Source organism: Hyla sarda, chromosome 1, assembly GCF_029499605.1.
Source record: "Hyla sarda isolate aHylSar1 chromosome 1, aHylSar1.hap1, whole genome shotgun sequence".
Lineage (NCBI taxonomy): Eukaryota > Metazoa > Chordata > Amphibia > Anura > Hylidae > Hyla > Hyla sarda.
The window spans coordinates 262335502-262352568 of NC_079189.1; the positions used below are offsets into that span (position 1 = coordinate 262335502).

Consider the following 17067-nt stretch of genomic DNA (forward strand, 5'->3'; position numbering starts at 1 on the left):
ATTTTTTGGGACTCCCCAGCAGGTGATATCATCTGAAGCCATAAAGGGGAGCACTTCCTCGCTTACTCTGCTACACACAGCCCAGAGCAGTTCATTGTGAGAGGAGCTATGATTGGATAACGCTGCAAACCCCCCCCCTCATCATTTCCTGATTTCTCGGTCGCTCTTCATTGGGGGACACCTTACTTATGGGTATATGCTCTTGCCACTAGGAGGTGCTGACACTAGGGAAAAAAGTCGGCTCCTCCCTGGCAGGATATACCCGCCCACCTGCAGTGAGGTAACCAGTTTTAGCTAGTGTCGGCAGGAGGCATGACATGGGTCTGGGAGCTCCCCAGACCTGGTCTTATTATTTTTTTTTATTTTTTCTATTAAGGGCTGTTGGGTTCTTTGCTCCTTTTTGTTTCCTTTTTTCAGGTGGGGGTTCATGAGCATGGCGCTACCTGTTCCCCCATATGCTGCTAAGGGGCACGGAACATAAAGTAAAATGCACCGTAAACCTCTTCCCGGCCAGCGCCTGGGGTTGCACCTTGGGTCCAGGTCCCCCTATTTTCCCTGCTTGTCCTATCTGTTGCAGCATGACGTGATGCAGGTGACTTAAAAGCTGGCTGAAGACATCTTAGGGGAGTATAAGAAGACAGGTTAGTATATGAAGATGGCGTAGGTGAGTATGTACCCCCCCCCCCCCCCCCACCTTCCCTTCTTTTAAACGGGGACTCTGTCCTTTATAGGAAGTTTTGTGTGTGTGTGTGTGGCCTGCTCAGGTCACCTCAGGGGGGGGGTTGTGTTTCTGTGTACCAGGATAGACGCCGGCCCTTTGCAGCTGCTCCCTCTGCAAGTGTTCTTTCCTGCTCAACTCTGCACAGCTTCTATGCTTTACATTACCCCCACTGGGGGTCGGCAGCGCGCTGTGAGTGGCCGTGTGAACAGTGAGGCCAGGCAGCGCCTTACCTCCGGGTTCCCTCACGCCACGGCCTCTTCTTATGATCGGCGGGCTCTACCAGCGACCGTATTGCTGTGCTCCTCCAGTGGAGTTTAGCTCCGCCCCTCCACCATGCGGGTCTCGGCGGCGCTCTGTAACCCCCCCTTGAGCTTTGGCCGGCGGGAGCTTAGCCTTGGAGCTTTCTATAACTTTAATATCTGCAGGGTCCTTTCCTTGGGTCTGTATTGGGGGCTGCTTTTTCAGTCACCTGCAATACATATCTCATTTCAATACATGAAATTTGTATATATTTCTTGGTCTCTCAGCCCATTTATTGGTTTTTGGCACCCTGTTGGGGCCAATACTTGGATTGCAATTTTGTTTCTATTTCAGCCTTAACCGGCCTCATTTTTATTTAATCCGGCATTGTGGCTTCCTATCGTAGAGCATATGACAATCACCGTGGCGGGTTGTAACCAGTGATTCAAGTCCCCTTGGAACCGGAGTTCATATTCCGGCAATATGTTCCCTTCTACCACTGAGTGCCTTACAATGAGCAAGTAATTTTACGTTCCAGGCAGATGCTCAGATTTTTTTTTTTTTTTAAGATTCCTTATGTCAGGTCTGCGAGCCATCCATCCTAGGGGTGTTCTTGGTATGTCATGCTATGGCATTCCCTTCTCCACAGGCTCTCGCATGCGCAGTTAGTGCTACAGATCCCCCTCATCCAGCGCACCATCCTTGGGAATATTCCTGTGTGGGCATGGTTTAGACCCGATATTATGCCAGACAGTAGTCTCGCCTGTTACTCATTTCATGGCTGCCGCGTCCGAGGCTCACATTCGATCTGCGGCTGGAGTCCACCAGACGCCTCACACAGAAGTGAGGTACTGGAGTCTCCCGTTGTCTACTATGGACCCATGCCAGTAAGCCAGACAGTGGTCTGCATGGTTTCCTACACCACCTGTCACACATCTCATGGCTGATGTTTCTGCAACTGGAGTTCCGGTACCTCACTACTGTGCGAGGTTCCAGACGGAATGAGTTGCTGTCCACTATGGATCCATACCAGTACGCCAGACAGTTGTCGCCATGTTTTCGTCTCGCACGTATGATGTATTTGCGGTACCCAACTGCTGTGCATGGTTTACTGAGAACTGACACAGCGTGGCCCACGGACCCTAAACGGGATGTTAGGGATGCATTCCACAGCTCCTCTACCTCCCTCTATCGCCCAGGGGCGTGGCTTCTAAGCCTCAACATGACAAAGGGCCACAGTTATCGCCTGTCTGACCCATTTTCGCTAATCGCCTGGAGGTGATCTTGTTCAGTTAGACTGTTTACACGGTTTCTGCCACAATCTTTCTGACCTCTGGGCTGCCACGGACATAGCCAAGTTTCCCGTACCTCACTGCTGGGTGAGGGATCTGAAATGCGGACCCTACAGGTATACGGGATTAATACCAGTCGGACAATCCTTTTCTGTTGGGTTTTCTACTCCAACGGGTTGCTGTTGGATAGGTCGCATTCTAGTACCCTGCTTTCTGTGGGAGGTTGAATGGAGTGACCATGGGGGCTCAGGAATCGTATCCTGCCGGTCAGATTGTTTTCCACATGGTTTTACTACGTCGGGTCAGCTACCATACACTTTCACCCCGTGGACGGTAGCTCAGGTTACCACTGCCATGATGTAGTTTTGAGTGAGTCACCCCATGTTGCCCCCATGGGTCTTGTACAATGCACCACATAATGGTTTACAGGGTTACCTACTTGGCCAGGTACCTCTCTGCATGCCTGCTGCTCTGTCTTCAGGCAGGTATCTCACTTCGCTGTGTGTTTCCATATTCGGGACCCAGCATGGCCTTGGTCCCTTTGCCACATAGCCAGGCTGTGTCTGCATGGTGTTCCACCTGGTCACCTCCCCTGTTTCTGCCGATGCAGTGATGGCAGTCCGCTGTGTCTCCTGTGTGTACCTGGGGGGGGGGGGGGGGGGTTCTTGGGACCCTTTCTACCAGTAAGTCACACACTGTCTGCATTTTTCCTGCTTCACTTTCCTTCTCATCTCCTGATTCTGCGTCTGCAGCCTTGGTGTCTAGCACCATTAGATGTGGTGTGGTCTTTTTTTTCTGCAGGTCCCAGGGATTTTCTCAGCAACAGCATAATCACTCTGCTCTCTTTTCTTAGGTTGCACTGTTGGTCTGCTAGAGGCATACCTCCCTTCCTGCTGGTCCCTTGGATGTCTGCGGTTTCTTTCGGGTCTGCAGTCTTGGTACCCCACTGCTATCGTGGGGTACCCATGTCTGTGCGCCTACATATGCTACGACCGCTCTGTAGGGGTAGAGCCCACCTTTTCTTTTGTTTGGTGAGATGATCCTCGGGGCTTCCGGTGATTTCGTTTCCGCAGTTCTGCGGCGGTTGAGCATATCTGGAGCCCCTCCCTATGCCTCCCAGGTGTTTTTTTTTTAATGGGGTTACTGTCCGGGGTGGCTCGGGCATCTACTCGTCACTTTCTGGAATAGCTCTCAACACGTCTTGTATTTTTTGCCCAGCTCCAGTGTACAGGATTCTGATCCCTCTGGGACACAAGGTGGCTCCTCCAAACAGCGATGGTTGCCGCTGGGGCCTGGGGGCTCCGTCCACCCAGTACTTGTCCTGTGGTTGTGGGGCAGAATTTCCCTGCTCCTACTGCGCCTGGCATGCTTTGCCAATCCCCTTTCCACTGGGGGTATGGGGATCAGGGTGCTTGGCATAGGTCTGTACTTGAGTTTTCTTTCTGACCACCCTTGTTTTCCCTCCCCTGAAGGGACTATTTTGTTGAGTCTTTTCTGCTGCCAAGATGATGCAGTCTCGCTGTTCCCACTATTTAGGTGGAGCATGTGGCCGGGGCCCTTTTTATTTTTTATTTTATTTTTTATATATATAATCTACTTCTGCTCACACAACCTTGGCTCTCTCCTCTGTTGGAGGAGTTTGTGCAATCTCCCTGGAAGGGTGTTCTTCCTTTCTTTTTTGTCTGTCAGTTGTACTGCACTGACACCACAGTCTTCTGGAGTAATCTTTCCTGTACCCAGACCCTGAGAGTCCCAGCTGGGTTCTCATGTTTCCCCCTCCGTTCTGGCATGTTGTTTCTTTGGAGTGCTTGGGGTCTATGACTGACTGGTTGGTCTCCTTGGCTTGGACTCTGTCCTAGGATGCTTTGGCATGCCTTCTTTTCAGATGGCTCTTCCGGTTCCTTGGGCCTTGGTGATGTTTCAGGTCTGGGGCATGTGTATTGATCCAGTCAAGGCTCCTCTGTGATCCCATTAGTCGGGACGGTCTTTCTGTTCTGCGCTCCTTCACTTTTCATGTTTTTACATGGCAGTTTGTCGCCCAGAGAGTTTTTGCGGGTGTCTGTTTTCCCTACTCTTCAGGGGTTCATCTTCCAGTTGACTGTCTCCCGTTTACTTGTCGGTCTCTCCGGGATCCCCCCTACCGCTCCTCTCTTCCTTCGGGGTCCATGTCCTCCCGAGTTGGAGGTTGTTCAGGTCATCCGCATTATGTCGCCTTCTGGGTGCTCATGTCTGGCCCTGGGACAGGTGTTTTTGGGTCTGAGGCTGTTCAGGTCTTTGTTCTCGTGCACCAGACCTCTCAAGAGCAGAAGTCCATCTTTTTTTTTTTTCCCATGTGTTCTTGTCTCTATATGACCCCGGTGCCTTCGGTCTCTACAGAGGACGGCCCTTTCCTTTGGCGTACTAGTCCACCTCCTTGGACGTGAGATCTTCCGGAAGCTCATTTTCTGGGCCCAGTGTGTCTCCGAACTGGGGGCTCATCCGCAGACCTTGTGGACATGAGTTCAGTCTCGGGACTGATTCCTCTTCTCTGGTGGTTGTTTTTCCCCACCCTAGGGGACTGCTTTGGTATGTCCCATTAGTAAGGTGTCCCCCAATGAAGAGCGACCGAGAAAGTATATATATATATATATTTTTTTTTTGTGCTCGCCGTAAAATCTTTCTTGTAGCCTTTATTGGGGGACACCATACCCATCCATTTCATCTTTTTTCTGGACTATTTTTTTCCGGTTCTCTGGTGGTTATCCGGGATTTCCTTTCTAGGGTCCTTTGGACATATTTCTTTTTTGGCTTCTCCTACTGCTTTGTGACAAACTGATTACCTCACTACAGGTGGGTGGGTATATCCTGCCAGGGAGGAGCTGACTTTTTTCCCTAGTGTCAGCACCTCATAGTGGCAAGAGCATATACCCATCAGTAAGGTGTCCCCAAATGAAGGCTACGAGGGAGAGATTTTACAGTGAGTACAAAAAAAATCTCCTTTGGACTTCTGCCAGGCCAACAGGAGTCCAAGGTCTGAGCAAGGGGGAAAATGTGCTCTGGACAAAAGGGAGACACCTAGTGACAGCTTTTTTTTAAACACACATAAAACATAAAAAAAACTGTTTCAAACAACGTACATTAGAAAGATTTTTTTTTTTAATTTACCTTAAGGAGTGCAATAGCAAAGATTAGTTTTGAGTGCCCATTTAAAGTGATACCAATTTGTTACATGCTTTTCTATTGTACTGCGTTCGGACCCCAGCGTTCGCCCCCCCCCCACATGATCAGACACTTATCCCCTATCCTGTGGATAGAAGTTTTTCTTGGTCGGCTCCATTGGGGGACACAGAGACTGTGGGTATATGCTGCTGACACTAGTATACAAAAAGATGGTCGGCCCCTCCTAGCAGGAGATACCCTGTCTAATCTGAGCTAATCGGTTTTATCTTAAAGGGGTACTCCGCCCCTGGCATCTTATCCCCTATCCAAAGGAGAGGGGATAGGATGTTAGATCGCCGCGGTCCCGCTGCTGGGGACCCCTGGGATCGCCGCTGCGGCACCCCGCCATCATTACTGCACAGAGAGAGTTCGCTCTGTGCGTAATAACGGGCGATACAGGGGCCGGAGCAGCATGACATCACGGCCCGTCCCCTTAATGCATGTCTATGGCAGGGGGTGTGACGACCGCCACGCCCCTTCCCATAGACTTGTATTAACGGGGGCGGGCTGTGACGTCACGAGGGGCGGAGCCGTGACTTAACGATGCTCTGGCCCCTGTATTGCCCGTCATTACGTGCAGAGCGATCTCTCTCTGCGCAGTAATGATAGCGGGGTGCTGCAGCAGTGATCCCCAGGGTCCCCAGCAGCGGGACCCCGGCGATCTGACATCTTATCCCCTATCCTTTGGATAGTGGATAAGATGTCTAGGGGCGGAGTACCCCTTTAATAAATAAAAAAAAAAAAAAAAAAAAAATATATATATATATATATATATATATATATATATATATATATATATATATATATATATATACATATATATATATATATATATATATATATATATATATATATATATATATATATATATACATATATATTAATTATTGTATGTATAAAAAATTTTTTGTTTTTTTTTGTTCAGGGAAATGAGTTTTAGCTTATCTCCTTTTTATTTGCTGTTCCCCCATATGCCATGAAGGGGCACAGGCATAGTTATGCACTGTCAACCCCTTATCTCCACCGGCCAGCACCTGGGGTTGTACCTTGGGTCCAGGTCCCCCCTACCTTCCCTGCTCGTCTTGTTGTCTCAGCCTGGCATGATGCAAGTACCTAATAGCTGGCTGAAGACTTTACTAGGTAAGTTTCTCTGGGACAGGTTGAGTATTTTCCAGGTATATTTTTCAGGGCTCTCAACCTCTGGAGTACCCCTGTTTTGTGCCCACTCTTCCTTACCTCAGCATTTTCACGGACTGGGCTTTCCCTGCTCGGCCATCCTGAATTCCAGGGTCTTTGTTTGTCTCCGGGGCCAGCATTCTATTCTGGTGTATTCTCCTTGCACCCTGCAGCTACACAGTTCCTTCCTCCTATAGTGGACGGTGTGCTGACAGTCTTGCGCTTTCCCTGTTGGCTGCATGTGCACAGCCGACAGATACTTTCACTTTGGCCACTCTCTTATGTCAGAACCCAGACCTGACCTCCCACCCCCCTTTCAGACCGGCTACTGCGGCCCTGGGCACTTATTACTCTTGTGTGAACTGCAAAACTAAAATGCCTTGTGGTTCCGCTGAATCCACCTGTCCTGCCTGCACCACTGTGCGCCCCTGCCCTCCTGGTTCTTACTCCCAGGATGTTTCGCCGGGGCGTGCGGGCTCTATCTTTTCTCTCCTTCCCAGGGTCCTTATCAAACTCAAGGTGGAGGGCGTCACCGCCATTCTCATGGCTCTGGACTGGCCCAGGCGTGCAGTGGTACGCCGAAGTTGTTCGCCTAGTGGCCGACGCACCACTGCGCCTCCCAGTTCGTCCCGACCTGCTCACTCAGGGTCCGCTTTGCATTTTCAGCACCCCCTGGTGTCTGACCCTCACATCCGCACTTTATAGCTCATGTGGCTCCCCCGTGGGATCTGAATCTGGTTCTGTGTTTTGCGGGGTACTCCCTTTAAACCTCTGAGACATTTCTCCATCGCCTTTCCTTAAAGGTGGCCTTTCTTGTTGCGGTCACTTCCATTTGGAGTGTTTCGGAGCTGGCGGCTCTCTCCTGCCTTCCACACCCCTACCTGGTCTTGCACTAGGACAAAGTTGTTTCACGTAAATGAGGATATCGTCCTCCCTCCTTCTGCCCAGCTCTGTCCCATCCCAGGGAACAGTTGCTTCATGGTCTTGAAGTGGTACAGGCCGTACGGATTTACTTTTGGTCACCTCATCCTTTCGCCAGTGTGACTTTCTTTGTGCTTACGGAGGGTCATTGTAAGGGATTTCCTGCTTCGAAGGTTACCATTTCGTGGTGGATCTCGGAAGCTGACCGATGCAAAGGGAAGACTACGCCTTTCCGGGTCTCAGCTAATCCTGCTCATTCCGTCGGAGCCTCCTCGACGCTCTGCAACAGGGCTTTGGCCATGCAAGTCTGTAAGGCGGCCACCTGGTCATCCTTGCACACTTTTTTTTTATTTTATTTTTACAAAATTTTACCAGGTGCACACCTATGCGTCCTCTAATGCTGGTTTGGGTCGCAAAGTGTTGCAGGCGGCTGTGGCCCAGCCTTCTACCTTACTTGCTTGGGTTCTCTCCCACCCCGGGGACTGCTTTGTTACATCCCACGGTCTGTGTGTCCCCCAATGGAGCCGATCGCCAGAAGTAGATTTTTATGCTCACCGTTAAATATTTCCATCCATTGGGGGGGATACAGCACCCACCCATTTGTTCTGGTATCCTTGGTTCTGTTGCCTCTCCGAGGGTTGGTTCGCTTATATTTTTTTTTGTCTGGTTTCCTCGGACAGTTCCTGTTTTTTTCTCTCTGCCGGTCCTCTCCTACTGCTTTGGGACTAAACTGATTAGCTCAGAGTCTGTAGGTAGGGTATATCCTGCCAGGAGGGGGCCGACCTTCTTTTGTTGCTTAGTTTCAGCCTCCTAGTGGCAGCAGCATATGCCCACTGTCTGTGTCCCCCAATGGATCCACTAAGAAAGAGAGATTTTACGGCAAGCATAAAAAAAATCAACTTTTTTCGCTGCAGATTTCCTTTTAAGACCCATTACTTTATCTTTCCTCTGACAGTTGTATAAGGGCTTTTTTGGTGGGACAAGTTGTACTTTTCATTGACTTAAGTTTATCTTGTGTTATGGAGCCAGAAAAAATATATGTAAGGCAAAATTGAGAAAAAATTTGAAATTGCGCAATTTTGTGGGGCAATAATTTTATTCTGAGTTTACAATATGGTACATGACATGCTAACTTTAATATATGGGGCAGTGCGATTACAATGATGCCAAACTCGGATAATTTTTGTTCTATGGTTTTAAAAGAGAAAAAAGAAACTTGTTCAATGCCATGTTCTAACCCCTATGTTTTATTGTTTCACCTACGGAGCTGTATTAGGGTTTATTTGCACCATGAGCTGTAATTTTTTTTAACAGTACCAATTTCTTCATATTTGACTTTTTGATAATTTTTTTTTTCTTCTGGCATTTAAATTTTTTTTCTATTGTCTTGTTTCCTGTTCTTTTCTAAGTGCTCTCTGATGACGTGTCTCGGGAACCGCCCAGTTTAGAAGCAAATCCCCATACAGGGATGTTGAAATCCTATCGCCCGACGCCCGGGACAAGTAGTTTTGGGCGCCGGGCAGGTGAATTTTTTTTTTTTTTTTTTTTTATAGATTTAGCCCTGTATCAGGCAATCAGGGACAGACAGACTTCTCCCTAATTTTTCTTTAATGCCAGTGTGAGGTGCAGGAGCCGATGCAAGTCTGCACCTCACACCGGCGCTTAGGGGGTGTATGGAGGGGGCAGTCTCGGGCCCCCAGCTGATTTCAGTAGCCGGGGGCCGCTGCTCAAAGCCCCCCAGCCGGTGTGAGAGCTGAGCCCGAGCAGAGCCCAAGGTCACGGAGGATGGAGAGCGCAGCTCTGCATAATAAAAGAAGACTGGGAGAATGAGGACGTACACATCTCCTCCCTCCCCCACACACAGCCTCTCCCTTCCCCCTGCTCTGTCTACACAGGACCTCATTTATCACGGGGAGGTTTCATGTATTCACGGGTGGGGGGGCCGAAATACAGAGCTGGGAGAGGATGTGTGTGAGGAGACTGCACTGCACGGGCTGGGGATTTCAGCTCACACTGGCTCAGGTGAGGAGGCCGAGCATGCAGGCGGCGTGAAGGGTGGTTGTATATGTATGTTATGTATTATTAGGGGGGGTGTATCAGCAGCAGGTGTATGTATGCATATGTATGTTGTATGTGTATGGTGTATGTGTCATGTGTATATATGAAGTGTATATGTGTATGGTGTCTGTGTGATGTGTGTATGATGTGGGGTGTATCAGCGGCGGGGGTATGTATGATGTGTGCATATGTATGGTGTATGTGTCATGTGTGTGTGTATGTATATATAATATGTGTATATGTGATGTCTGTGTGATGTGTGTATGTAATGTATGATATAGGGGCAATGGCATATGTATATAGGGTGTGTGTGTGTGTGTATGATGTGTGCATATGTATGGTGTATTTGTCATGTATATATATGGTGTGTGTGTGTGTGTGTGTGTGTGAGATGTGTGTATGTAATGTATGATATAGGGGTCAGTGGCCCGGTGTATATATGATGTGTGTATTCATGTATGTTTTGTACAGGGGCGGACTGACAAGTGCTGCTGCCAGTTGTTCTATCTAATTTTATTTATTTTTAGTATCTTCTGGCCACCCGCACTAAATTGCACCCCCAGAATTCCGCCCCCTTCATACTCACCGCCAACCAAGAGCCCCACGGATGCCCGCAAACACGCCCGAACCAAAACTACAACTCCCAGCATGTTGCATCGTAACCTAAACTGTAAAACTATAAAATGTAACATGCTGGGAGTTGTAGTTTTGGATCGGGTTGGCTGCAGAGCCATAGGCTGCATCAGGGCAATGCTGGGTGTTGTAGTTACTAACTGCAATTCCCAGTATTCCTTGACACATCCTATGGCTCTGCAGCTGACACAAACCAAAACTACAACTCCCAGCATGTTACACAATAACCTTAACTGTACTACTATACAGTGCAATATGCTGCAACACCCACATAACCATAGGCTTTATCAGGGCATGCTAGGAGTTGTAGTTATCTAGTAACTAAATGCAACTTCCAGAATTTTGACACATAAATTAGAGTAAATAAAATGCACCACAAACTGCAGAAGCAGAACCCCTCCCAAGGTAACACAGCGTTGTTCACTGTTATCCAATCAAGACTCCATATAAAAGTCCCTATGAAGACTGAAAAATAGTGATTAAAATATTTTAAGTGCGTATATATGTGAATAAGCCCCTTTCCTAATAAAAGTTCCGATAAAAACTACAGATCATGTCACACAAGATTGCCCTCATCCCTGTATATTGAAAAATTGGAGTTATAGGGGTCAGATTGGGGGGGGGGGGGGGGGGCTTGCCTCAGGTGTAAAAGGAGCTAGCTACAGCTCTCCCGCCGCTAATAGCCTGGCATGCTGCGATCACCATAGCCGCTATTAAACCATTAGATCACCGCTGTCTAAGTTGACAGCAGTGTCTAAAGGGATCTTATATCCATCCCTGGTGGTTTAGTGGGGTGGATCGTACTATTTTGGTTGAAATTATTTCATCTACCAGGACAAGTGGATTTTCTTGAGGGAAGTAGATGTGTTCCACCTTAGTCCCTTGGACAAGTAGTTTTTTTTTTTTTTTTTTTTTTTTTAAATTTCCACACCCCTGTAATAGCAAACCTTTTCTAAACTGGGCGGTTCCCGAGACCTCATCAGAGAGCACTCAGACAGAAAAGAACAACCTTAACTTCAGAAGCTCATAAGTACTGAAAGAATTAATATTTTTTAATAGAAGTAATTTACAAATCTGTTTTATCTTTCTGGAGCCAGTTGATATATCAGAGTTTTTTGCTGGATAACCCCTTTTTTAATGTCATATTATGAACATTTTAATATGTTTGCATGCCTAAAGGTCTTCACCAAACAAGAAAGATGTGTCTGATAAAGGTGATGGGAAATCCACCGAAAAAGATAAGAATGAACGTAGAAGTACAACCTCTGATCGTTCCAGAACTAGCAAATCCGGTATGTCTTTTTTAAAAAAAACTTAATTACAAAGTATATGCATAAAAGAACGGTATCCATATGAAACAGTGGACTGAAACATAGTTCAAACAGCCGGACCGCACGTCAGGTAAGGTCATAAAGTGCATATTAAATATAGAGCATATACAGCGTATAAAGATACAAAAACAACACATAAACCAACCACTATAAGTGGGAACCAGAACATGGACAAACAGCGTACACGGCACAGGACAGCAGACTACAAAGAGAACAAACAGACAAAAGACAAACTAGCGCACACGCCCTTGAACGGAGAAGAGGAGGAAGAGGGGAGAAAGGCAGAAAAGGGGGGAGGGGAGCAGCGTAGAGACTGTGAAGTTTGCCTGCGGAGAAACACACCATGCCAACCAAACTCTGCGGAACTTGGAAGGGTTTTTCCGGTGTTTGTAGACTAAATACTTATAATGCACAGTGAGGTTTACTAGGGCCTTCCAGCCGGCCAGAGTGGGTGTCCTAGGATCCATCCATCGCAAGGCTATGGGTAGAGTTTCCCGGAGAAAAGTCATCTCTTAAGGGGTCCACTGTTCCTCCTCCAGGAGACCTAAGAGGCCAACCTTGATGTTGAGAGGGACAGGGTGTTGCATTAGTGTAGTCAAAAAATTAAACACTTGAGCCCAAAATTCTTTGATTACCGGACAGAACCACATCAGATCCATAGTCTGCCCCTACAGCACCGCAGCGGTGACAATTGGTGGGCGTGAGCCTACCCATTTTAACCAAACGGACAGGTGGCAAGTAGGATTGATGGAACATGTATTACTGAATAAGCCTATTGTTGACTGCAGGGGAAACTTAAGTGGGATGACCGAGCTTCCTCAGAGTCAGTAGAGGAGTCCTCCACCTCGTTTCAACTGAGGATCCCTCATCATTTTGGCGTGTAAGAGGGTAGTGTATAGTGCAGAGATGAGACCTCTGGGGCCCTTTGATGGGAAGACTCCTATTATCCGGAATTTGGAAAACGGTGTTGTGAAAGGGGGAAACTGTGCAGTGAATGCATGTCGGAGCTGAAGATATTTGTAAAAATACTGTCAGGGAACCCCACAACTGTCCAAGTACTACTGAAAATCCCTAAAGTTAGAGCCGTCATGTACGTCAGCTATAGTGTGTATCCCATAGGATCTCCAAAACGGAGGGTCAAGTAGGTTAGATAGGTGCGGAAGCAGAGGATCAGACCAAAGCTGTCCTTCCATCATGTTGTCTATGTAAGCAAGAAGTGACTTTGAGGCCGACCACACCCGGGAATCTAACCTCTGTATTGGTAACCAAGTAGCCCCCATGCCAGATCGACCCTCCAGTACCTGCCACAGCTGAGGCAAGTGAAGGTAGTGAGCGAGATGATGCTCACGATTGGGGAGAGGGGAGGGATACCCAGTGCCTAAGAAAGCGCAATTGGCCAGCTAAATAGTATAAATATATATCAGGCAACAACATGCCCCCCTCAGACTTGGAGCCCTGCAAAATAGATAGTCTAAGCTTGGATCTGTTCCCTCCCCATACAAAGATGGAAGTAGAGCATTTAATTGTTTAAAAAAGAACATCGGCACTGGGGCAGTCACATGCTCAAGAACAGAGACATTTAGGGAGGATCACCATTTTAACCTGGTTGATGCGCCCTGCCACAGACAGTGGCACGTTGGCCCAGACCCGAAACTTGACGCGGACGACAGTAAGCAGTGGTTGTACATTCATTGAGTGATCACCAAACATGCGACTAATATAAATGCCGAGTTATTTGAAATTTGAGACTAATCGTAACCCATGAAAGCACCCCCCCCCCCCATTCACCAGGTCTAAGGGGCATAAAGGCCGACTTACCCCAATTTAACCTGAGACCCAAGAAGTACCCGAACCTATCAATAAGTGCGATCCCTATGGTGACCGTCTCCCTAGGCCGAGACATAAAAAGTATCATATCAGCAGCGTACAGTCCCACCCACCCTTTCCTCCCGAGATCTAATACTGATGCCTCGATAGTCCGGGCACTGCCGAATCTGCAGTGCCAAAGGCTCGATGGCTATGGCAAAGAGGTGGGGAGAGAGAGGGCAGCCCTGCCGCGTTCCCCTGGCCAGGGCAAAATATGGGGAGAATACACCGTTCAGACAATCGAGCCTTCGGTGAGCAGTATAGCATTGAAATCCATTTAATGAAATTAGGGCCAAACCCAAATCTATGATAAGACTTCCAACAGGAAAGGCCACTCGACCAAGTCGAAAGCCTTTGCGGCATCCAAAGAGGCCATCGCCCAGTCCTCCGTGCGCGTCCCTCCAATCTGCGTTAATACCTGAACTCTGCGAATATTGTCTGAGGTGGAGCGGCCGGGCATAAAGCCCGATTGGTCTGGATGCACAATTTCAAGGATTACCCGGATAAGTCTAGAAGCAAGCATTTTTGTAAGCAGTTTATAGTCTAAGTTTAGGAGGGAAATAGGGCGGTAGGAACCACAGTCTAAGGGGTCTATGTCCGGCTTTAAATTGACTACTATGGAGGCATCATATAGAGGGTCAGGAAGTCGACTGGCACGGAAAGCCGTCTGGAACATGGTCAACAGACGGAGCCAGTTGCTCCCCATACTGCTGATACACTTCGAGTGGGAGGCCATCTGCACTAGAGTTCAATATTGACCCGTCCGAGGCTCTAATTTGGAGCACCGTTGGGGGACAGAGGTGCTCCAGATGAATGAGGTGAGCCAGTAGTTTGCTAGTGATTGCCCAGTTGGAAAGCCACCTGCCTGTTAAAAAAAAAAAAAAAAAAAAAAAAAAAAAAATTCCTAGCTGCCTTCTCCTGCAAGCAGTGCAGATAGTCGTTCCGCCTGTAGCCAGTCAGCCCGGGAAGCTTCAGTAGGGTCATTCAAGAAGATCCTCTCCAACTCAGAGCAGCGAGACGCCAACTCAAGTTCCTCACGTACCAACTCCCTCTTAAAGAAGGAGATGGCAGACTGAAGGCAACCCCGCTAAAAAGTCTTGGCAGATTCCTATGGGCAGTCATGAACATCTGTAGCGGAATCGAGATACCATCGTGGGGACCTAAAAGGGCCAACCAATAAGGGTTGAACCTCCAATGTCGAGAAAGGACCAGGTAGGTCCAGGGTCAGCAATATAGGCGAGTGATCAGACATCCCTCTAGTGACATAGGCCACGTCCCTCACCAAAGTGGTCACTAGTGAATTACCCAGAATGTAGTCAATATGGGAGAGAGGCGTAGCCCACCGCCTGGCAGGAGAATGTACGTACAGTAGGATATAGATGTCTGTAGATGTCTAACCACCCCAGTTCCCCAAGTAGTGCAGCTAAGGGGGTGGTGACAGTGTGTGAACTGGAAGGTCGAGCAGCCAAGGCAGAGCCCGCCCTATCCAGTGTAGGATCTAATACCATGTTAAAGTCGCCCATGCATAGTACCCTGGCCCCAGGATAGGTCGCAGCGAACACAGCCGCCTGGTGGAGGATCTCCAGAGAACCGGGCACCGGGGGGAGGGGGGGGGGGGCATAGATACCCATCACTACATAAGGGAAGGGAGGTTATCAATGAGAGAGGAGAGAAAGACAAATCTAGCGTCTGGGTCAATCTGAGTGTGCTGTACTTCCCATTTAAGGGACTTGTTAATCAGTATAGACACCCCACGGGAGTGTTAGGTATGGCATGAATGTATAGTGTACTGAACCCAGGGGTGGGACAGCCAACGAGTAGTGGCAGATAGGGCTGGGCGGTATGACCAGATATGTGGAACACGGTATTTTTAGAACTTATGGCTGTTCCACGGTATATAACTGCACTGTTCTGTCCGGCGCTGGCTGGAACTCTGTACTTTACACTGTATCCCTATCACCAGCCGCAGCGATGTTCCGCCTCGGCTGGTGATGGGTTGAGCCCACTGTCAATTAAGAAGCCGGCCAGAGCTCCTTACATGAGTGAGCTCAGCCTTTCACCGGCCAAACATCGCTGCGGCCGGTGATAGGCTGACTGCCGCATAGAGGTACAGTACAGAGTTCCAGTCAGCGCAGGCGGCCTGCAGCAAACAGGAGGACGAGGAGGGAAGCACTTGCAGGTGACATATGTGAGTGGTACCCCGATGGGGACAGCGAAGCACTGGGCTGATGTTCTTCAATGTGGGGACAGCGCAGCGCTGGGATGATAATTAATCAATTAATTCCCGAGGGGGAGGGGCCAAACCGGTATTGCGGTATGGGGAAAAATTGATATCGCGCAGCGCACAAATTTCGGTGTTCGGCATGAACCGGTATACCGCCCAGCCCTGGTCTCCTGCAGGCAAACAAGCTAAGGGTTGTACTTACGGATAGTAGCATAAACCAGAGAATGCTTATGAGGACACCCAAGGCCCCTCTCATTCCACGACATACATTTCAGGGTGGCCATAATGACTGAAGTGGGAAATAAAAGGGTAAGTAAAACCTATAATCAGGGGAAATAAAAAGTGGAGCTAAGGGCAAAGAGAAAGGCACAATAGGAATAGGTCATTCAGGACGGGCACACAAACCATGAGACATACAAAAAACACAGAAACAATAAAACCTCAGTATCGCAGGAGTACCTGCAAAAACAAAAAGGCCAATAGCAATCTTAAATACATGGGAGAGTCCGTGGGGTTCGGAGATAGAGAAATAGCATTGGAGAAAACCAGGGTAATGGCGGTATCAGGGGCAGTCCAGATCAATCCACGGCAGGGTGCAGGAATAGGGGGTAGAGGTGGCACATGGGTGGGAGAGGGATCAGCGGGTGCAGTTGCAGTTCCGCCGGGAAAGGGGTCCAGGGAAGGGGGCAGCATAGACAGTACTCACGACCAAGGCCATGTCCAGGAAAAGAGCAGATGCCCTCAGGTAGAGGCTACAGACAGAGGTAGACGAGTCCCTCGGAGCATCGTAGAACTCAGGTGTAACAGCTTAGCAACCGGATCTCATCTGGGGGTGCGACGACGGGAGGCCCACTATTCCGCTTCCTGTGGGGTTGGAAAGAACAGCGTGCGATCCCCATCCACGACCCTCAGCCTGGCTGGGTAGACCATTGAGTACGGGACTGCCAGTTGACGTAACTTGTGCTTCACAGCTTGAAAGGTGGCCCCTTTCTTCTGGAGGTCCGGGGAAAAGTCTGGGAAGATGGACACCGGAGAGCCGTTGTAGGTAATGTCAGGTAGGTGGCGGAGAAGCTGCAGGGCCACGTCCCGGTCATTGCAATTCAGCATCCTGGCAAGGAGCGGGCACAGAGGCGCCCCAGGTGGGAGAGGGCACGTCGGCACTCGGTGGTCCCGTTCCACCGCGAAGGTCTGCGTGAAGGGAGCATTAGGCAGCAACTCCCTCAGCCACTTCTCCCCAAACTGACCGGGTTCCTGGCCCTCAGAGCGTTCTACTATGCGAAGGTTGTTCCTCCGCAGTCGGTTCTCCAAATCGTCCGCCTTCTCCTTCCATTGTGAAGCCGATCGATCAAGCGCTGCTATAGAGGCAGGTAAGGGCACCATCGCATCCTCCACTGTAGAGATACGGTC

The 17067-nt window shown here is 48.9% G+C and overlaps 1 protein-coding gene across 1 annotated transcript in view; it reads left to right on the top strand.

Moving 5' to 3' along the window:
- LOC130368056 (scaffold attachment factor B2-like) overlaps positions 1 to 17067 on the top strand; it is a 78098-nt gene that overhangs the window by 45116 nt on the left and 15915 nt on the right. Inside the window, exon 10 of the mRNA XM_056571289.1 lies at positions 11419 to 11531. Coding sequence (XP_056427264.1) covers positions 11419 to 11531 — 113 coding nt within the window. The remainder of the gene's footprint in view (positions 1 to 11418; positions 11532 to 17067) is intronic.